General features: G+C 41.3%; 1 protein-coding gene across 1 annotated transcript in view; it reads left to right on the top strand.

Moving 5' to 3' along the window:
• Window positions 1-22,628, top strand: part of myo15b (myosin XVB) — a 38,267-nt gene that overhangs the window by 1,606 nt on the left and 14,033 nt on the right. The window contains exons 3-22 of the mRNA XM_034194010.1: window positions 90-193; window positions 2,547-2,606; window positions 2,676-2,751; window positions 4,020-4,138; window positions 4,949-5,064; window positions 5,175-5,316; window positions 8,426-8,537; window positions 8,654-8,942; window positions 12,087-12,150; window positions 12,234-12,306; window positions 12,379-12,455; window positions 12,523-12,599; window positions 14,065-14,195; window positions 15,584-15,678; window positions 15,792-15,869; window positions 15,956-16,052; window positions 18,208-18,356; window positions 18,451-18,581; window positions 19,906-20,039; window positions 20,114-20,247. Of these exons, the coding sequence (XP_034049901.1) occupies window positions 90-193; window positions 2,547-2,606; window positions 2,676-2,751; window positions 4,020-4,138; window positions 4,949-5,064; window positions 5,175-5,316; window positions 8,426-8,537; window positions 8,654-8,942; window positions 12,087-12,150; window positions 12,234-12,306; window positions 12,379-12,455; window positions 12,523-12,599; window positions 14,065-14,195; window positions 15,584-15,678; window positions 15,792-15,869; window positions 15,956-16,052; window positions 18,208-18,356; window positions 18,451-18,581; window positions 19,906-20,039; window positions 20,114-20,247 (2,258 nt within the window). The remainder of the gene's footprint in view (window positions 1-89; window positions 194-2,546; window positions 2,607-2,675; window positions 2,752-4,019; window positions 4,139-4,948; window positions 5,065-5,174; window positions 5,317-8,425; window positions 8,538-8,653; window positions 8,943-12,086; window positions 12,151-12,233; window positions 12,307-12,378; window positions 12,456-12,522; window positions 12,600-14,064; window positions 14,196-15,583; window positions 15,679-15,791; window positions 15,870-15,955; window positions 16,053-18,207; window positions 18,357-18,450; window positions 18,582-19,905; window positions 20,040-20,113; window positions 20,248-22,628) is intronic.

Here is a 22,628-nt window from a genome sequence, read left to right as displayed (position 1 = left end):
AACTTTTGAACAGTTCCGTGTGAGGAAGTTGAGTTCAGTGACTGCGCGTTTTTAAAATTGTATTTTAATTTTTGTTGTTATTGATGCAGATATGATGCCAGATGATAATATCCGCTCAAAGCTTCACGCTTTCTCTGCCAGCGTCTACTTCTCGTATTCTGAGATGCCGGGAAAACTTTTCTTGCGGAAAGAGGTGAGCCCGGAACGCTGGACAATGAGATGTAACAGACGGATCTCAGGGAATAATGTGTTTTTCAAACATGATACAATATGCACGTGTGTCAAGACCACGATTCTGCATTCTCATAGGTTTGAGCTGCAAAGTCATTTTCTGAGGGGGGGTGGGGGTGGATTCCCTGGACCCCCTTCAATGGAGCTAGAGCTGAAACAACTAATCGAGTTAATCGATTAAAATAGATTATTAAAATAGTTGTCAACTAATTTAGTCATCGATTAGTTGCTAAATAACTTTGTTTTACTGCAAAAGCTTTGTTTCTTCCATATAATAAACCAAGCTTTACTTTGAATCTTGAACCAGTGAAGGAGTGCTTCGAGCTGCTGCTTCGTTGGTTTCATTTGTTTTATCTTTATCTTAATTTTCCCCACTAAAACCCTAAAGCGCATATGTCTGTGAGGAATATTTACCTTTTTTTTATGTTAAATTGACCTGTTATGGTCTTCTGAAACAGCTGATAGGTGTATTTTATGCTAACGCCGATGCTAATGCATTAGCATGTCTATGGCGTTTTCAATGTTAAAGTTAGAGCTAAGCTGCTGGCATTTTTGGCTCAGCGTTTGTTGTCGTAAAAGTGTCAAATATTACAAATTATAATATTTTTAATTTATTTTTATATATTAATAATAATAGCAACAACAATAATAGTAATAATTAATAATGCTACAATTTTAGAGAAAGAGACATGAGTCACATGTGTCATTGTGAAATGACCACATAGTTTACAAGTTATACAGAGAATGTTGCACATATGAGTCAGGCTACAGTTTTTGATTTAGGTTTTATGGTTAACTGGTTATGCTAATTTCTCATTTGCAGCAACAAAAATACCTCTTTTTTCACCATATATTTTATAACATTTATATGTTTCAATGTTGTTTTATGGCAACTCAACACTTTGATAAAGCAATGTCATTTGAAATAATTTTTGTTCTTTATTATAAACTGTTTTATTCTTTATTATTTTATATTTCAACAGCCAAGGGACATTTGACGATTTGTTGATTTTCAAGTATTTTAAGTTTTCAAATAATGTTCTGTTGTTAATAAAGTGATGGAAGGAGAGAAAAAATGTTTCCCTGGCACATTTTTAAAAAAACTTCCCTGCTAATCCGATTAATCGATTAATCGTGTCGAAACCCCATCAGATTAATCGATGATCCAAATAATCGTTTGTTGCAGCCCTAGATGGGGCATGCATTCGGCACACCCAATTAAATTACAACCCGCTCATGAAGTTGGACCGCTGCTGCTTTATAGACACCTAAAGACAAGAAGCATCTTCAGTAAACCCAGTGCTGAGCTTTGCTTTTTGTGGGAGCTTACCAGAGATGACGGGCTTGAGATGCCCAATGCATGATGGGAAAATGCTTATAAGTTTTTAAAAACCTGTGGAAAATATTTGTGAGAAGAAAACTAACCTCTTCTTTATTATGTCCAAGAAATTTCTGGCGGGAATTTGGCGGAGTGCTGTAGGTCATAACCATTGGTGGGCACAGTTCGGCAATGTAAAATGTCCTTGCACCGTTTGTCCAGTAGATGGAGCTCTGACTCCATTCAGCTGAGAGCTGCTTACACCCCTGCTTAAATGTGTTCATCACTGGCCCCTGTAGTTCGCCGTCACACTGCACTGATCGGCTGACAAAAGCATACAAGTAAGTTTATAAGGATCTATATCCTTATCCTGAACCTATATCTAAGTTGCAGCAACAAGAGATACAAGATCAGATGTATTTCACAACTGTTTTAAGGATATGTATTTGCTAATTTCACAAAGGTTTAATTCTTGATTGCATTTTTTGAACTTGAAGATTCTTCTCTGTTATAAAGTTAATCAATATGAGGACACAGCTTCAGCTTTTAGCTCATACCTTTTTTGTTAAGGATCCAAAAAAAAACCCATTTTATTCATTAAAAAAAAAATCGTCTGATTTATCAGCTATCGGCAAATCAGCCGATTTATTGATTATCTGCATTTTTTTCATCCAAATATCGTTATCGGCATTGGCCTCAAAAAAATCCATATTGGTCGGGCTGTAATGTGCACATCTGGTTATAATTATAAGATGCTTAATTATAACGCCTCATAATGTAATTATGATTTAGTGCCTACTAACACCGACTACTTATTACTACTCAGTGTCTCATAATTACTAGAAAATGTTCATTAAAAACAATGGGAAAAGTTGTGTCACTGATATTTTGTGGCAGAAATGTTTCCACAGTGTTCACCCTGATGTGTGTTTCTTCAGAGGGAATGAGAATCTAAAAACTTTAGGTTAGATTGTAACTTTTTTTTCTTTGTGTGCAGGTGTTTTATCCCAGAGAGATATTTAATCGTCCCTACATCCTCAATCTGTTGTGTGAACAGGTGACTGGTCTTACTGCATGTCATCGTCTTTAAGCTTTTTCAGAAACATCACAACTTTTTCTTTTGTAGATCATGAGGGACACGTACGCTGAAGGCTGTTTGAGGGTCAGCAGAGACGAGAGGAGGAAGATGAAGGACCTCCTCGGTGAGACTTTAACATCACACTCATTTTGTCTCTGTCCAGAAGACAGGCGGAAACAGATGAGCTGCATTTCTACAGCATCTAAGAGTCAATGCTGAATTTTGCAATCTGGTCTCACATTCATCCTTTCATACATGTGAAGTGGTGTGTTATCCACTCATCTGTCGGATTCAGCACCAGCTTTGACCTTTCAGTCAAACTGACTCCCGATATGGACGCCACGTGTACACTGGTTGTTTTGGTGCTGAAATGCTGTAAACGTTCGGTGGAAAAAAAAAAAACATCCATGTTGGATGTTGCATGCTCACTTTTTAGTCCTCTGTACCAAACCATCAAGTGTCTAGATTTTCTGAAAATCTGTTCATAGAACGGCAGAATTGAGATTCCTCCGTTGGGTATCTGGGCTGAGCCGATGCCTCTTCAAACTGAGAGGAGCCAGCTGAGGTGTTTCAGGCATCTGGTAAGGATGGCCCCTGGTCATCTACCTAGGGGGGCTTTCAGGCATGTCCAACTAAGAGGAGGCCCCGGGAAGACCCAGGGAGACGCACTGCAGGAATTATATTTCCCAGCTGGCTTGGGAAAGCCTCAGGATCCCCCAGGAAGAATTGCAGGACTTAGTTGAGTATAGGGAAGTGTGGAATGAGCTGCCACAGCAAGCCAGGCGCGGTTAAGGAGCAGAAAATGAATGAATGTTAATGGAATTTTAAGGAATTTGTTACAAACAATCCTTGGAGGACTGTCTGGTCATTTTAACTTGGACCTTTTGATTGAATCCCTGTGGTCCCCCCCCCCCCCCCCCCAAAAAAAAACAAAAAACAAAAAAAACAGGAAATCATTTCAGGTGAATACATACATACAAATGATTTACTTCATGCCACTTTCCCCTTATTTGGTCAAAATTAAATGGTAAATGGACTGCGTTTATATAGCACTTTTCCATCTGCATCAGACGCTCAAAGTGCTTTACAATTATGCCTCACATTCACCCCAATGTCAGGATGCTGCCATACAAGGCGCTCACTACACACTGGGAGCAATAGGGGATTAAAGGCCTTGTCCAGGGGCCCTTAGTGATTTTCCAGTCAGGCAGGGATTTGAACCAATGATATTCTGGACTCAAGCCCAACACCTTAACCACTAGACCATCACCTCCCCTCTTACTTAAAATTACTCTTTCTTTGTACAAAAGGACCTTTTTTAAGTACTAAATTCTGACAGCTGAACACAGATGTTTGTTTCAGTGTTTATTGATCATTATTTCATGTCATCAGCAAATTTTAAGGTGGGCACAACGATAAGCACCATCCAGGATGACACCACGAAGAAAAGGATCGTCATCGCAGCTCGGGACAACTGGGAAAACTACTTTTCCCGTCTGTTTCCTGTGACGGTAAGCACTGACAGGAAGTGCTTAGAAAGTTACTTCACAAAATAAAAGGGTACTCGTTAGTGCGCATACTGTTGCTAAGAATAAAATTCTAGGTATTTTTTCCCCTCAGGCTGTGTTTTCCTTACAAATAAACACCTTCATGCATGGAGCTTTAGTTGCTTCTACACTTCGGGATGATGTTTGCTAAATTTCACACAAAGTTCACAAAGATATTTTCTTCACTTTATTCACCAGCAATCGTTCAGTGGATGCATAAATAAAGACAAGACACAGCCAACATGAGATAACTGGTTTGTTCAAATTTAAAATTATTCACTTGTTTCATGTTAGTGTAGTGTTAGCATAGGCTAGGTGTAGCTCACAGACTGCAAAAACAAATATGTTTAGACAATCAAAGTATAAATGCAGCGACCTAAATCATTCAATCAAATCTTATCAGCAATTTCAATAAGTTAGGAGTTCTATATGTTGCTGTGTTCCACTTTTGTCTGTGTTTTTGTGGTCATTCTTCCAATCATTGGCCAGCTGCTGGTACCTTCATGACTTGAGTCCATTATTAGCTAATTTAGCTAAATATCAGCGTTTATGTTGTTGTCCGGGTTATTGATGTAACTGTGGCTCATTCCAAACATTTTTTTTATTGACACTGAAGAGAAATGGTGCTATTTTAGATCCATATTACATTGTTTCAAACCAGGATTCACTGAGATTATTTCTTCGTGGCCGGACGGCGCCCTGCCCCCAAAACCAAAGTCACTTTTCCATCACGCTCGCTGTACTTTGAGAATTTGTGCTCCGTCTCTGTTGCAGTTGGACTGCGGTGATGCCGAGCTTCTGGGTGTATGTCATCGAGGCATTCGTTTCCTGAAGATGGTCAAAGCATCAGGCATCAAACCCAAACACCTCCATCTGTTCAGGAGCTACAGGTGAATCAGCGTATTGTGTCGAATGACTCTGAAAAGTAAAATGAAAAGTGCTTTTAATTCTAACTGATCTCTCGTGAGCAGAATGTAAAGTCAAGCTTATCTGAATGTAGTTTTGCAGAATTGCTGTCAGTTGACCTTCGTGATTCAGACAAAGTGGAACTGGAGCTGAAGTCCGAAAACATTGTGCTGTTGTCGTCTAGAGCACCTCAGATCACCGCTATGGTCCAGCATTTCCTCCAGGAACTCATCAAGGTCTTTGTTTTCGTTTTCATCACCATAGTCAGCTTGGGGTTGGGCTGTCTTATGAAAATGTTACTTAAACTAGCAGGATATTCAATTTACACTCAACAAAAATATAAACGCAACACTTTTGGTTTTGCTCCCATTTTGTATGAGATCAACTCAAAGATCTAAAACTTTTTCCACAAACACTATCACCATTTCCCTCAAATATTGTTCACAAACCAGTCTAAATCTGTGATAGTGAGCACTTCTCCTTTGCTGAGATAATCCATCCCACCTCACAGGTGTGCCATATCAAGATGCTGATTAGACACCATGATCAGTACACAGGTGTGCCTTAGACTGTCCACAATAAAAGGCCACTCTGAAAGGTGCAGTTTTATCACACAGCACAATGCCACAGATGTCGCAAGATTTGAGGGAGCGTGCAGTTGGCATGCTGACAGCAGGAATGTCAACCAGAGCTGTTGCTCGTGTATTGAATGATCATTTCTCTACCATAAGCCGTCTCCAAAGGCGTTTCAGAGAATTTGGCAGTACATCCAACCAGCCTCACAACCGCAGACCACGTGTAACCACACCAGCCCATGTCCTCCACATCCAGCATGTTCACCTCCAAGATTGTCTGAGACCAGCCACTCGGACAGCTGCTGAAACAATCGGTTTGCATAACCAAAGAATTTCTGCACAAACTGTCAGAAACCGTCTCAGGGAAGCTCATCTGCATGCTCGTCGTCCTCATCGGGGTCTCGACCTGACTCCAGTTCGTCGTCGTAACCGACTTGAGTGAGCAAATGCTCACATTCGCTGGCGTTTGGCACGTTGGAGAGGTGTTCTCTTCACGGATGAATCCTGGTTCACACTGTTCACGGCAGATGGCAGACAGCGTGTGTGGCGTCGTGTGGGTGAGCGGTTTTCTGATGTCAGTGTTAAGGATCGAGTGGCCCATGGTGGCGGTGGGGTTATGGTATGGGCAGGCGTCTGTTATGGACGAAGAACACAGGTGCATTTTATTGATGGCATTTTGAATGCACAGAGATACCGTGACGAGATCCCGAGGCCCATTGTTGTGCCATACATCCAAGAACATCACCTCATGTTGCAGCAGGATAATGCACGTCCCCATGTTGCAAGGATCTGTACACAATTCTTGGAAGCTGATAATGTCCCAGTTCTTGCATGGCCAGCATACTCACCGGACATGTCACCCATTGAGCATGTTTGGGATGCTCTGGACCGGCGTATACGACAGCGTGTACCAGTTCCTGCCAATATCCAGCAACTTCGCACAGCCATTGAAGAGGAGTGGACCAACATTCCACAGGCCACAGTTGACAACCTGATCAACTCTATGCGAAGGAGATGTGTTGCACAGCATGAGGCAAATGGTGGTCACACCAGATACTGACTGGTATCCCCCCCAATAAATCAAAACTGCACCTTTCAAAGTGGCCTTTTATTGTGGACAGTCTAAGGCACACCTGTGCACTAATCATGGTGTCTAATCAGCATCTTGGTATGGCACACCTGTGAGGTGGGATGGATTATCTCAGCAAAGAAGTGCTCACTATCACAGATTTAGACTGGTTTGTGAACAATATTTGAGGGAAATGGTGATATTGTGTATGTGGAAAAAGTTTTAGATCTTTGAGTTCATCTCATACAAAATGGGAGCAAAACCAAAAGTGTTGCGTTTATATTTTTGTTGAGTGTAGTTCATTTATATACAGGGTTGGGTAGGATTACTTTGAAATGTAATCCATATGCAATCAGATTACAAGTAATCCAAATGTATGTACATACATACATGTAATCCACATGTATTCTTTCAAAGTAATCCTACCCAACCTTGTTTATATAGCACCACCTCAAAGTGCTCCCTCCACAAGAATAAGATCTAAACCGAAACCAAGTGATGATGCAAGCTCTAAACCTAACCCAACCCTTGAGGCAAGATCTAGACTGACCCCAGCCGTGACCAAGGTCTATACCTATTCCAAACCCATTAGCAAGCTATAGATTGAACCCATCTCATGAGGCAAGATCTAGACTGAACCCAACCAGTGGCAAGGGTCTGACTATACCTAATCCAACCCATTAGCAAGCTATAGACTGAACGCACCTCATGAGGCAAGATCTCGACTGATCCCAACCAGTGACCAAGGTCTGACTATACCTAATCCAACCCATTAGCAAGCTGTAGACTGAACGCATCTCATGAGGTGAGATCTAGACTGAACCCAGCCATTGACCAAGGTCTATAACTAATCCAACCCATGAACAAGGTCTATACCTAACTCAACCCATTAACAAGCTGTAGACTGAGCCAAACTCACGAAAAAGAACTGGACTGAACCTACCCCATGAAAAATATATACATATCCAGTCCATTAGCAAAATGTAGACTGCACCAAACATGTGAGGAAAGATCTAAACTGAATCCAACCCATGAGCAAGCACATTGGTATGGAGAAATTCCTTATTGTTTTCTTTTTTAATTCTGTAAAGACCAAACAATCGAAATCATGGTATATACAGCAAAATATGGTCATTGTACAACTTTTAAACATCATCAGAGTGGTTCCTCATGAGATTTCGATAAAAAAAGGGGAAAAAAAAAAAAATTCAGGATGCTAAAATGCATCTTCACCCGTAATTATGAATGATTGTGCTGTTTCACCTGTGTACCACACAAATGTATGGTCTTTCAGTCTGTTTTTGACAGCTATCCTTAATGAAGGTTTTGATTTAACAAGTAAATAAATAAATAAATAAATAGATAAATAAAATAGGCTGATTTGTACAAATGTTCAGTATTATGAAGATGCATTAGAGCTGCTTGGGAAGGAAGTTTTCTGTTTTATTGTACTGGTTCTAATGTTTCATAAAATAAAAGTTAATTATGAAAATAATTATAATTTAAAAAGAATAATTATAAATAAATATAAAAATTAATATTGATCCCAGTCGTTGTTTGAACTTTTAGAAGTTCTAGAGTCTGTTCTCTATTCACCTTCCGTCAGCAGATCATGGTGACGATATGCAGCCAAACTGTTTAAAAAAAAAAAAAAGTGTTTGAAGAGAAGGAGGGAAACTTTCTTGTTTAACTGTTTTTCAGGGCTCAGGCCATGTGGTTGCTTTAAAGAGCTACTTAACAGATGACAAGAGTCTACTCCGTTTCAGCAAAGGTGACATCATCAAACTGCAGCCAATGGAAGGACTTCAGCCAGGTGAGGTCATGGGTCAGATGGCAGTTATTGAAGTGGGGGATGTGGCGTGAGGGAATGTAGTAACGTCATTTGGTACATAAATACCCATTTAGTTAATATACTCTATATTCCAACAGGTTGGAGCTTTGGCTCCACAGGAGGGCGATCTGGACTCTTTCCAGAGGACCTCACGCAGCCATCTGCTGCCCCGGACTACCACTTTCTCCATCTCGACCGCAGGGATGAGAGAACAAAAAGTCTGAGGCGTTCTCGATCTGCCCGCGCACCGAACGGTCAACCATCAAGTCCCATCAGCAACCACGTGGGCGATGCTGCTGCAGATCAGTCCAGCAGGCGCACCTCAGTCCAGGGCTCAGACCTGGAGATCCTCTCGCCAATGGCAGAGTTTGCAATGAAATATTTTAGGTATAAAAGCGAAGCATTATTACTTGGAATTTGTAAATGCGTCTTTGGGCTACAGTTAATAAAAATAAATTTAAAAAAAATCTAAAAATTAACAGCTATGTCCATGAAATTAAAAGCATTAATTATTCCTGGACAATGACCCTTAAAGACATGGGCATTCCTTTAGCCTAGCGACACCAGCATGATAAAATGTTCATATGTACAGAACATTGCTGGCAACAAAACTTAAAGTTCTCTATTACGTGTATACTAGTGTTTGCTATGTATGAGAAGTGGTGTTGCGATCACGAAAACTTTAAGTTTACACACATTAGTTCATGTTTGTGTGTTTGCTAACATGCTGCCTTTGCATTTTTGTATATTAGCGTAGGGTGACCAAACGTCCGTATTTCCCGGGACATGTCCGTATTTCCCGGGACATGTCCGTATTTCACGTCCTGTCCCGGGCGTCCCGGGTTTTTTTTTTTTTTAAAAAGTGAGGAAATGTCCTGGTTTTTAAATTACCTTCATTGGACCATTAAATTTACAGGCACTGCGGCACGGCGCTGCGTGTGACGTAATCCCTGAGCCGTGTCAGTGAGGGCAGCCCTGTTCTGAGTCAGAATGTAGACAGCGTGACTGTCAGTACACAAGCAACATGCCGAAGCGCAAGTGTATGTTTACCGACGATTTACAAAAGTTTCCCCGCTTTCAGACCGGGTCGAGACAAATGGGAAGCCTTGTGCACAGTGTGCAAAGCAGGCACATATGTCTCGGTGTCCAATGGAGGTGCAAGGGATCTGAAAAGCCACCTGGACACCGAGAAGCATAAAACAGCTGTCCGAGGCGAGTAGTGCTAGCTCAATCACACAGTACTTTGTCAAACCAGGGAACGAGGATGCAGTGAATGCAGCGGAGGCTGCATGGTCATTTCACACAGTGAAACATCAAAACAGTTATCGATCTATGGACTGCACAAGTTCATTGTTGAAAAAGACCCTCCCCAATTCAGACACAGCCAAAACGTTTAGTTGTGTCCGAACTAAGACCGAGGCTATTGTTAATGGTGTTCTGGCACCTCATTCTGTAGAAGTGGCGCACAAAGCGTTCAAAAACATCCCATTTTGTCCACATTTACACTGTGCGTACAGAGTCCCTCAAAGAGTACTGTGATTTTGTGGATGTTGAATACAGGAGGATGCTGTCACACAGCAAGACCAGGTGGCTCTCTCTGTTCCCAGACATAGAGAGGATGCTGCAGATGTTCCCTGCTTTAAAAGCATTCTTTTCGTCTCAGGAAAAGCCACCCATGATGATCAAGGGATTTTTTTGAAAACCCATTTAGTGAGATATTCTTGTGGCACATGCACTCACTCATGTCCGTCTTCCACAATCACATTCAAGAAATGGAAAGGGAGAACAACTCCATCATGGAGGTTAAGAAAATATTGAGCAGCATCCACAACATTTTTATTGAACGGAAGAACAACAGTTTCATGTCCCTCAAAGTTAAGGGACTGCTGGCCAAAAATCGCAGAGAAGGACTTGAAGAGGGCTGTGACATGTTCATAGCTGATGTGCTCGGCATGTACAGTTCATGTTTGGAGTATCTGGAGAAGTGGATGACACCTATGGAAGAGTTCTCACCATTCATGTGGATGGACATGAGTGAGCCACCAAAGTGGAATAATGTGGAGGCCTGCATCAAGTACCTTGGAGAAAAGGGGGTGCCAATTGATGATGTTAAATGCTTTGACCAAGTTGCTAATCTGAAGAAATTCATAGAAAGCTGCAGTGATGATGACGCATTCATGGACCTGCAGGTGCACCAGAAGTGGACCAAATAAGCATTGGATGCTACTCAGAACTGCTGAAGATTGCACAGTTTGTTTTTGCACTTCCTCCTCACAATGCAAATGTGGAGAGAGTTTTTTCACTGATGCAGAGCCAGTGGACAAAGGAGAGGAACCAGCTCTCAGTTGAATCATTGAAAGGGATCCTATTTGTGCAATACAATTTCAAAAATATGTCTTGCAAGGACTTTCATACGTATGTGTTGAGCCACAAGAAACTGCTGAGAAAGATCAGCTCTACAGCAAAATATAAATGGGCAAAGAAGGACGAGGAAGAAAAACCAGACGAAGAGGAAGATGAGGATTAAGCAGGAAAGTAAAGATGGTCTATTGATATTTTTGTTGGTATTTTTGTATTTTTGCTAATACACAAGAGGTATTTTTTTTTGTTAATTGGCTAATTTGTTAATTTATTTTTTCCAATAGCTGATTGTTAATTAGCTCATTTGTTTGTTTTTTTCCAATAGCCTACAGAACAGAGTATTTGTTCATTACTGAGGGTAACTGAGTATCATGTGTTATTTGGAGTTGAGAGTTATTGTTAACTTTTGTTAAGTGAGGGATGTATAGATGAGACATTATTTCTTTCATTGTGCTATTCATTCATTACAGGAAATGTTAAATTAAGCATTTTGAATAAATGCATTTTGAATAAAATTATCATTTGTTATTGGAGTTTTTGTTGTTGACTTTTACTGAAAAGCATTTTAAATAAACCAACTGTAAATATCATGTTATTGTAGGATTACGTGGGCCTATGTTAAGTGAGTGCATGCCACAGTATATGTGCCCCCCGGCTCCAAGGTGTCCTGGTTTTCCCAAATGAAAATATGGTCACCCTATATTAGCGCTTAGGTTTTCTATCCATCAGCATCTAAAATATGTCAGATGAACATCTTCATGCCAAGTTAGCATGTTTGTGTTAGCATGGTGAAATGCACAATGAAAAAACTTAACTCAAAAATTATTCCCTATTAGAAGTTGACTTTTGCATTATTGACATGCTAATGTTAGCATGTCACACTATCTGCAAGCAAGTGTGCAGGAAGCATATATGGTGTAGGACAAATGCTCCTTTATGAACTGCAGAAACCTGAAGAAACATATCACCCAGAAGAAGTAAACAGTATTTAGCATAACGCCACCAACAGTTCCTTGGGTTGTAAGAGTGCACGATGACAGATTTCCTGCAATAAAATGAACTCGGGTAATATTGTTGTTATGTTGCAGTAATAATGCTAACATTTGTAGTGCGCTCATGCTAAGCATGCCCTTAAAACTAATGGCAGTTTTGATGGTTTGTTGGTCTTAGAGTTGGGATGACAGGTCTCCCGATTGGTGGAAGAGACTTTACAGAGGCGGTTCAACGCACACAGGTAAGATCGCACAATGTCTCAGACATCACGTGATCCGGCCGTTGCTTATTGACACACCTGAATTGTGTTTTGTTGTCCTTCAGGTCCCAATACCGGAGTCCCTCATTCTCTACAGCGACCCTGAAATGAACGATTTAGCTGTGCAGAGCTTTATAAGTGAGTACGTCAGCACTTAATTCACATTGTTTTCACTGTTCCCGTGTCAGACCCGTTCGTTTGTCCCTCCAGACCTGATGGAGTTCATGGGTGATGCAGAAATGAAGAGGAACATCACTCAGGGAGACCTAATGCAGAACATATTAATGGTCAGTAGTTGGCTTGAAATCAAATACACTTTAGCACAAGTGCAAAAATGACTTTGTATGTTTTCAGCTTGGGAAGGAACAAGAGCTCCTGAGGGATGAAATCTACTGCCAAGTCATCAAGCAGACCACCAACAACCCAACAAAGTGAGTCTGACTCACATTTATCAAACAGAATCTGTGTCGGTCTCCAAAACCTGCAGTTGGGATGTTCATCCCCAACAAATGACGAGCAGATACGGCTGCTATCTGTCCATGCACAAAGTACTCCATTCGGTACTTTAACATTTCCCATAATCCCCCTGGCGCCCCCCAAAATGCAACGCAGTGCCAGCAGAGTTCCGGTGTCCCATCGAGATGAGGTGAACGTCGAGATGAGGGGCATTGCGCTACTGCGCATGCGCACATCGCTCTACCCCGGACTTGATTACGTCACCCATCAAGATGAGGTGCCTCGCGCAACTGCACATGTGGAGATGATGTAACTCGCTCGACGTGCAACTGCGCATTTTTTTTTCGGCAAAGTTTTTTTTTTTTATTAATTTTATTCAGTGTATTTATAGCCTAGTAGGTAAAACATTTTCTGTATTTTACGTTTGGAGCATAAATGGATGTACGTATATGTATATTTTGCCTGTAGAAATAAGCTAACTCCAGGTTAAAAATACTTATCGTTTTATAGTGAGTACATTTTATACATTACTATGTTCAGATGAACAATTTATACATTTACTTGCCCATCAAAATAAGCCAAATTTGTCAAGTAATTTTTTCAGTGCACACGTGCACGTGTTAAGCGAGGAACCTCATCTCGACAGAAGACAGGCATTTCACAGCACATGTAAACAATGCCTAACGAGGATGTGGATGGCGTTGATCCAGCGAGTTCACGGGTGATTAGGATGATGACACATTCTCCCAAGTTGAGAAGGTTATCTAGAGGAGGTGTAGCTCCTGTGATGGACTTCTGCCGTGCCCTAATGTTGTCTTGTTGTCCATACTTCAGGAGGTTTGTTTACACTGTGGCTTAAACCGGACCTCTGCTGAAACTGACGTCTCGTGTGAGTCTCGGATTGCGAGATGACGCGAAATTCACAACTGCGAAACCGTGAATGTGACATTAGTACTGAACCCTGAACCAGCAAACCTCTTCCAAACATTTTGATGGATGTGATTAATATTTGGCGTGATGTTAGTAGGTATCCCTCATCATAATACGTATACTATAACTGTTTAGCACACTAGGAATCTGTGGCCTTAAAACATTCCAAATTTGGGGCGGGAAATTTTGCTGATCTGTGTGGAATTCTCACATGCAAATGTATGTGTGCATGTGAGAAATTGCCCTAAAACATAAATCAGTAATTTCCACAGTTTTTGAAGTACCAACTCTGTTACTGCTTACCTATAAATACTGTATTATTATTATTCTCTAAAGCACCACCATCTGGCACTTTGGAAGTATTACACCTGAAACATCAATTGGTATCTTTCACAGCTTCGAAGCCAGATCTTGCTCTTTGACATATTGACTGTGGGATATGACTTTGTTTTTGGAAGACATGTTGAACGGGTCTAACGTTTCTAAACGTGTGTGTGATTGTTTGCACAGAGCAAGCTCGACTCTTGGGTGGCGACTGCTAAACATGGTCACGGGGTTTTTTCCCTGCTCTCCTACTTTGCACCCTTACGTCATAAATCACCTACGATGCATCACTCACGACTACGAACATCCGTACCAAGGTAGAACAAAAATCACTACAACGTCTCTGTACTTCATTTTCAACAGTTGACATGTTCAAAAACTTTTGAGTTTTGAATTTAAAGACAGATTTGTGAAGAACTGATATATCAGTGTTCTACACCTCCCCCCCAAAGAGTGTGAACTGTAATTCTTCAGAATGTACATGTTGTTACAATTATATCTACTTTTTCTTCTTCTGTTCAACTGCTCCCACTAGGGGGTGCCCCAGCCGATCATCTCTCTCCATCTCACCTTGTCCTCTGCTTGTTCCTCTGTCACACCAACCACCAGTTTCTCCTCCCTCAGCACATCCATAAACCTCCTCTTTGGCCTCCCTCTTCTTCTGCCTGGTGGCTCCATCCTCTGCATCCTTCTCCCTATATACCCTGGGTCCCTCCTCTTAATATACTCTTCCTTTAAAATGACTCTAACCTCATTTGTCCTCCCATATAGTACACCATGATACAACAGTTTGAACCCAACTCCAATGCTCCTGGGCTTATTTCCCATCCACTTGTACACACAGTACAGTTGCAGTTGATTACATGAGCATTTTGGTGCCACTTTTTCAGGGAAATTGTAAATTTGTTCCAACCTAATTTCACGTTAGGATTCATTAAAAGAGTAATTAGTGAGAATATTTTGACTTGAATTCCATTTTAGTGAATGTTGACCTGCAAATTTGTCTGAACACCAAATCCCAAGCTGTTTTAATGCTGAAGACATTAGAGAAGACGAGCAAAAATGGTCCACAGTGGAAGTGACTATCGTAAAACCTTTTCCCACTTGCACTCAGTTCCATGAACCAACTGGCAGAGTTTCATTCTGTTTTGTGTAACCCGTAGCTCAGTGGGAGAAGGGGTTGAGATACAAATATGTAGACCTGGGCTTGATTCCCGGTCGTGCTACCTGTCTGTCACTTCATCTGCATTGTCCCAGTCCACCAAGCTGTAAGTGGGTACTGGCCTTGACTGGGGCAGTAACTTGTCACAGATGGGCATCCATTCCAGTTGAAGTCATAGACTCTCATTTGCTTCACACTATGGAAACTGGGGATAAGCAAGGACACCGACGGGCCTCAGGGCTTCTATCTGACATTTTCATTTTTTGCAGTGGAGCAGTTATTGGGACAACACAAAGTTTTATCCAAATGCAGCAATCCAACCCAGAAGAATCTTTTGAATTCTGGAGGTTTTGATCCTGAATTGGGCCGATTCTGCCATGTGGGAACTGCTGTCTGCACAAAGAACGAACAGATTTACCCAACAGATGTGTGGTCGTGTTCAGAATAACGTGTATTCTAAGTCTCTGCTGTTGTTCTGACCATGTTACGATGCTTCTCTCATAATATTCAATCCTTGCGGTTGTGGCATTTTTGTGTCCTCAGAGATGGCCGGCGTTTGTCTGGATAACTTGCAGCGTTCTTGCAGTACCGGCGGTCGTCGTAACATTCCGTCAGATGTTGAAATAGAAGCGATTTTGGTAATGAAACCTGAACTAAAAACACCATGTTCACAATGCAGTCCTGTCTATCATTCTGGAACATAACAGCTGATGCATTTTTCTCTCTGTATTATTTTTTAAAAATTTTCCAGCTTGGAAAAAACTCTCACCGTGTCCCCATCCAGCTGCCCGGAGGAGTCAGTCTGCCTGTTCGGATGCGCAGCTTCACTGTGAGATTTGTTGACATGAGTGACATAAAAATGATTATTATTATGATCTATAACTCTGGTTATATTTAAAAAAAATCTTCCTCTAGTTGGTAGCAGATGTGCTGATGGAGTTTGGTGAAGAAATGGGCTTGTCACATCCATCAGAAACCGCAGACTTTGCCATCCTGGTAAACCGACTTCCAGGTAATAAACCTTAATTGTGTGGTAACTTCAGACTAAAATATAAACGATTCTGCAGGATGTGATGTAAAAGCTTCAGTTTGTCCTACATCAGTTTGGTGAACATGTTAATAAACCTTTTGTAGCCAAGTTATAGTAGTTTTTTTTATTCTTATTTTTTTTGTATATGCAGCTCAAGGATGTCTAAGTGGGCCCCAAAACAAATCAGTGCATGAATCGAGAAGAAAGAAACTAAACAAAACTCCAACATGAAAAAAAAGATACACCAAAGATGCAACACAAAACTATAAAACTATCAAACTACAAATTCCTTATTCTCATGGTAAAATTACACTTTGAGGAAGTTATTTTGCAGCATTTAACTACATTGGCACTCAGAGTGCAGCCAGTAATATTTAAAGGTCCAAATTCATGTATTTGTCATACATGTGACAGGCCTTGAGTGAAGAGTGCTCCACCCCGCCCGTCGGAATCTCTTTGTCTGAATAGCTGCTGCGGACAGTGCGCGTTGCTTTATCAACATTTTTTCTGGACCTGTGAGGGATATCCGAGTGGACACTATTCGAGAAATGAAGCTGGTTTTCGGTGAAAAGTTTAACGGCTGATGAGAGATTATGGGGTGTTTCTGTCGCTGTAAGGACTTCCCACGGAGCGGGACGTTGCGCAGCGCTTCCAGGCACCGTCGTCGGCCTGTTTCGACCTGAAAACATCCTAATTTAAGGCTTAATTCACCCAGGACGTCGTGAGAGAACAGAGAAGATTCAGAAGAGGCCGGCATGAGGACTTTATGCGGACATTCCACTGTTTAAGGACATTTTTTAATGAAAGACGTGCGCGCAAATTCGCTGAGTCATTTCCGTGACGAATCGGCGAATCTGTGTGCGCCGCGACAGGAAAAACACCTCCGTGTTGAAAACCATTTGTAAAATTCAGGGGGCTTTTGATGGCTTTCAACAAGTGAGTAACTGAGAAATTGTTTAACAGCTTGGGCATGTTCCAACTTGCCCGTTAAGGTTTCCAACGGAGGTGTTTTTCCTGTCGCGACCCCCCCGCGGTCGGGTCCGACCCGACATGCGACTCTGCCCGTACGTTCTTTCATTACAAAATGTCCGTTAACAATGGAATGTCCGAATAAACTCCTCATGCCGACTTCTTCTGAAAGTTCTCTGTTCTCTGACGACTTCCTGGGTCTACAGAGCCTGAAATGTGGAAGTTTTCAACTTGAAACAGCGAGACGCTGCCGCCTCGAAGCGCAGATCGCCGTCAGGCACCGTGGGCCGTCCTTAAAGCGACACTACCAGACCAAAATCTCTCATCAGCCGTTAAAATTTTTACCGAAAACCAGCTGAATTTATCGAATGGTGTCCACTCAGTTGTGCCTTACAGTTTTTGAAAAATTTTTTATCAAACAAAGCAGCAGTCTCTGAGCCATTCCTAAACAATGAAAAAACGACGAGAGGGTGGGCCACTCCTCACTCAAAGACTGCCCACAGGTGAATGACGTAACCGACAGGCGTGAAAAAACTCTTGCATGCCCACAAGGGTTCAAGCATGTCTGATGTAATCACACGTGATTCAAATCCATATGGTTTTTGAAAAAAATAATAAGGTCCATTACTTTTATCACAGACCTCGTATATTTCCCTGAAATGCCCAACCTTTATGTAATTTATAAAAATACATAAACAAATAAATAAGGCCCTTTGTTTTTCTTTGTATTTGGAGATAACGCCCCATGTTCTGTTCTAACTTAAATTGAAATACGATGTGTATTGATATTGTATAAAAGAAAGCTGGGAAAAAACATGGATCAGATGTATAAATGGAAAAAAGTAACTCATGATGACTGTTTTATTTTTGTATAATGATCCTAAATAAAGAAATAACAAATCTAATATTTCATAAAACATTTTTTTAAAAGATGGTATTTACTTAGTCTCCACAAAAAAAAAATGTAAACAGTAAAAAAAAAAAAAAGGTGAAACTAAATATTTATTTATTTATTTTGAGTGACCCTCACAAGAATTCAGTCAACAAACATTGGAGAAAATAACCTAAAAAAATAATTGCTGTTACATTTTGCCAAAACAGTAAATAGACATTGATTATTGTATAGGTGATTAGATTGATTAGATTGATTAATGTCCTGCTCCTCCAGATAAGGAGGTGCGTCCCCTCCACTCTGAGGAGTATCCTTTTGACTTCCTGGATGACGACGGCTCTGTCACCTTGTTTGCAAGACGAATCATGTGGACAAATCCTCTGTCCTTCACCACTGACCTCTACGTGAACTTTCACTACTGGCAGGTCAGGGCTTCAATTTTTCTGTGCCGTTTCGCCAGTGGTCCATTTCCTGTCTGTCTTTTACCATCCCTGTTTGTGTGTCCTTTTGTCCATGTAGCTACTGGGGGATTTTCTGGAAGGTCAACTGACGCCCGCTTCTGCTGCAGGTGGCTCCTCTTTAGTCCAGGAGTTAGCAGAGCTGTCGGCGCTGCAGCATCTGGCACAAGACCGCAGGGATGAACCTTCAATGTAAGACACACTCATAAACCCAACAACACTGTGTGTTTTGGAAGTTTGTCCCGAATGTCCTGTTCCTCAGTTCTACGTGTCTTATATTTAAAGTTGATTAGCCAAAGCATGATGTTTTTTTTAAAGCAGTAGCAGAAGCTAGTCTGAGAAAAGTGGTGAAGAGCTGTGTGCAGACATCTGGTTTCATGCTGACAAAGATGTTAAAGATGTGGTGTTTGCTCTCAGTGTACTGAGAAAAGAGAAGGCCAGAAGGAGATGTGTTGTGTCATTGTGGAATTAGGAAAGTCTATGTTAGCATTGTGAGATGGAGTTATGGGATTGTATGAAGAAGCTTGTAGTGGCAGAGAGGTATGTGAGGGTGGTGCAGCATATGTTAGAGGACAACGTGACAGCTGTGAAGTGTGCAGTAGGAATGAGAGATGCTTTCATGCTGGAGGTGGGGTTACAGCAAGGATCGGCTCTGAGTCCCTTATTGTATGCAGTGGTGATGGACAGGTGGATGGATCAGAAAAGACATGAGGTCTTGAGGATGGAAAGGATTAGGAATGACCATATTGGAGAAATCATGCAGGAAAGACTTTTAGAGACAAAGTGGTGACACTGAGATGGTTGGGAACTTGCAGAGGAGAGACACGGGGTATATCAGGAGAAGGATGCTGAGGATGAAGCCAGAAGGCAGGAAAAAAGAGAATATGAAAATGGATGTGATGAGGGAAGACATGCAGGTAGTTGAGAGCAAGGTGCAAAGGATCAAGTGAGACCTAACAGGAGCAAAAAAGGAGAAGAAATAGTCCTGTTCCTCAGGTAATCTATGAAATGAAGCAGAAATTCAGTTCAGTTTATTTTAGTGCCAAACCCTGACACAAGTCATCTCAAAGTGCTCCACAAAAGAGAGTCAAGTCTGGACTTGACTCACACCACCAGTGCAGAATTAAGCAATGAACTTGCAATGACTTTCTCCAAAAGTCCTGGTTCTAGAAGTGGTACCATTTTTTTTTTTTTTATCTTTGGAACCAAAGTGCAAATAGACTTTAGTTTGTATTGGACAATTTCTGAGGTTGAAGTACTCATATATATATATATAGCTGTGAGTCACAGCTAAGATCTAGAAGTTTACATCAGCTGGACTTCTTTTTGATCTTAAAGATGTTTCACTAATCATCCAAGTGACTATGTTCAGTTTGAAAATGTCTCTTGAATGAGTGACTAAACTTCTTGAAGACCAACAAGAAGTCCATTTGATGTAAATTTCTAGATATCTCCAACCTGGATGAGTGAGAACATTCACAGATTGACATCTTATGTTTTGGACTCTTCCTGTAAGGCCGGAGTTTAAGGAGTACCTACCTTCCCAGGAGGGACTTAGTGGGAACATTAAGGAGATCTATTCCTTCTGCCTTGGCCAGATAGCCGCCATGCAAACCCTCAGCTCTCAAGATGCCAAAATACGATTTATTGGTGAGCAGAACTTTCTCTTCTAAGAGTTGTCAGTTGCGTTTTCATTATGATTGCACTGTATTCTTCTTTTACAGAGTTAATGTCCGCTTTGCCTCAGTTTGGCTGCAACACTTTCCTGGCCCAAAAGGTCAGCCGACGTGATTGCCCCTCACCTTGCTTGGTGAGCATCAGTCAACAGGGGGTGCTGTTTATTCATCCCAAAACACAGGTAAGGTAGCAACTACAGTTCTGAAATATTCCCCTGGCTGTCATTATATTAAAATTACTGCCTAGCTTTATAGCAAAGTTTGTCCCACATGTTGGAGGCCAGTGGATGAGTATTTGGCGACAATGTTTGGAGCATGTTTCGGTTGACTTAAAGTGACTGTGATTAGTGGTTTTGCTTGAAGAAACTTTGGGTAGGTGTAACTGGGGTTAAAATCCCAAAGTTTGACCCAGTAGTGGTTCTTCCTACTCTCCCTGTTGCTTGAATGCACATGCCACATGACAAGATCATGTGACCTCAGTGAGCCAATCACAGTGCCCCAAAGCAGCATATAAGCTGCCTTGGCTTCCTTCTCCTCAGTTGTGTGGGAGACAAGCCAAGGGACAGCAGCTGCAGGTCAGTCTTTAAACACATAAAAAAAAAAATTGTAATCATGTACTAAGTGTGACTTTTAATAAACAACTTGTAGAGTCCTGATCTTTGTGATTGTGCTGGGGACCTGTTTGAGCGTATGTGCTTTTGGATCAAACTGAACTGGCCAGGTGTCCTGTGTGAGAATGAATAGCGCCAATATTTACTGTCCAACTGCCCTCCTGGCTGGCTCGCTAAGAAATGTAACCAGCATTAAGTGTTACTGTGAAACTGAGGGCATATAATGCTTAAACACAAGATAGCTTGATATGGTTGACAATGCAATTTTTTAAAATAAAAATTTGTAGTAGAGTGTCCAAGTAGATAAGTGTTTTAAAGACCCCTGCTCAGTGTAAGTGTGTGTGTGTTATACTTTCATCCCATCCAGGTGCTTGTCTGTAAATTTTCCACACAATAACTAAAGAACACTTTGTCTGATTGAAGCCATTTCTTGGTGTCCGGTGGGGAGGCTTGAGGATGGTTTATGGAATTTTCCTTGATGGAAAGTGGGGATTGTGCACCATATACCAAAGTGTAAAGTATCAAGCTTTTGCTATACAAATAGATCATTTACAATCTTCATAAAAATGGGGGAAAAATGGTTGTTTTCCACGTCTGCAGAAGTAGAGCGTACTAGGCCAGAGTCCTCCCATCCCTTGCTTGCTTGTCTTTGTTGATGGAACCATCAATCAGTCAATCAATTTTATTTATATGGCGCCAAATCACAACAAACAGTTGCCCCAAGGCCCTTTATATTGTAAGGCAAGGCCATACAATAATTACGTAAAAACCCCAACGGTCAAAACGACCCCCTGTGAGCAAGCACTTGGCGACAGTGGGAAGGAAAAACTCCCTTTTAACAGGAAGAAACCTCCAGCAGAACCAGGCTCAGGGAGGGGCAGTCTTCTGCTAGGACTGGTTGGGGCTGAGGGAGAGAACAAGGAAAAAGACATGCTGTGGAGGGGAGCAGAGATCAATCACTAATGATTAAATGCAGAGTGGTGCATACAGAGCAAAAAGAGAAAGAAACACTCAGTGCATCATGGGAACCCCCCAGCAGTCTAAGTCTATAGCAGCATAACTAAGGGATGGTTCAGGGTCACCTGATCCAGCCCTAACTATAAGCTTTAGCAAAAAGGAAAGTTTTAAGCCTAATCTTAAAAGTAGAGAGGGTGTCTGTCTCCCTGATCCGAATTGGGAGCTGGTTCCACAGGAGAGGAGCCTGAAAGCTGAAGGCTCTGCCTCCCATTCTACTCTTACAAACCCTAGGAACTACAAGTAAGCCTGCAGGCTGAGAGCGAAGCGCTCTATTGGGGTGATATGGTACTATGAGGTCCCTAAGGTAAGATGGGACCTGATTATTCAAAACCTTATAAGTAAGAAGAAGAATTTTAAATTCTATTCTAGAATTAACAGGAAGCCAATGAAGAGAGGCCAATATGGGTGAGATATGCTCTCTCCTTCTAGTCCCCGTTAGTACTCTAGCTGCAGCATTTTGAATTAACTGAAGGCTTTTCAGGGAACTTTTAGGACAACCTGATAATAATGAATTACAATAGTCCAGCCTAGAGGAAATAAATGCATGAATTAGTTTTTCAGCATCACTCTGAGACAAGACCTTTCTAATTTTAGAGATATTGCGTAAATGCAAAAAGCAGTCCTACATATTTGTTTAATATGCACATTGAATGACATATCCTGATCAAAAATGACTCCAAGATTTCTCACAGTATTACTAGAGGTCAGGGTAATGCCATCCAGAGTAAGGATCTGGTTAGACACCATCTTTCTAAGATTTGTGGGGCCAAGTACAATAACTTCAGTTTTATCTGAGTTTAAAAGCAGGAAATTAGAGGTCATCCATGTCTTTGTCTGTAAGACAATCCTGCAGTTTAGCTAATTGGTGTGTGTCCTCTGGCTTCATGGATAGATAAAGCTGGGTATCATCTGCGTAACAATGAAAATTTAAGCAA

This window comes from Thalassophryne amazonica, chromosome 18 (assembly GCF_902500255.1).
Source record: "Thalassophryne amazonica chromosome 18, fThaAma1.1, whole genome shotgun sequence".
NCBI lineage: Eukaryota > Metazoa > Chordata > Actinopteri > Batrachoidiformes > Batrachoididae > Thalassophryne > Thalassophryne amazonica.
The sequence above is the reverse complement of the archived record's forward strand: the minus strand, read 5'-3'. Positions and strand labels throughout refer to the sequence as shown.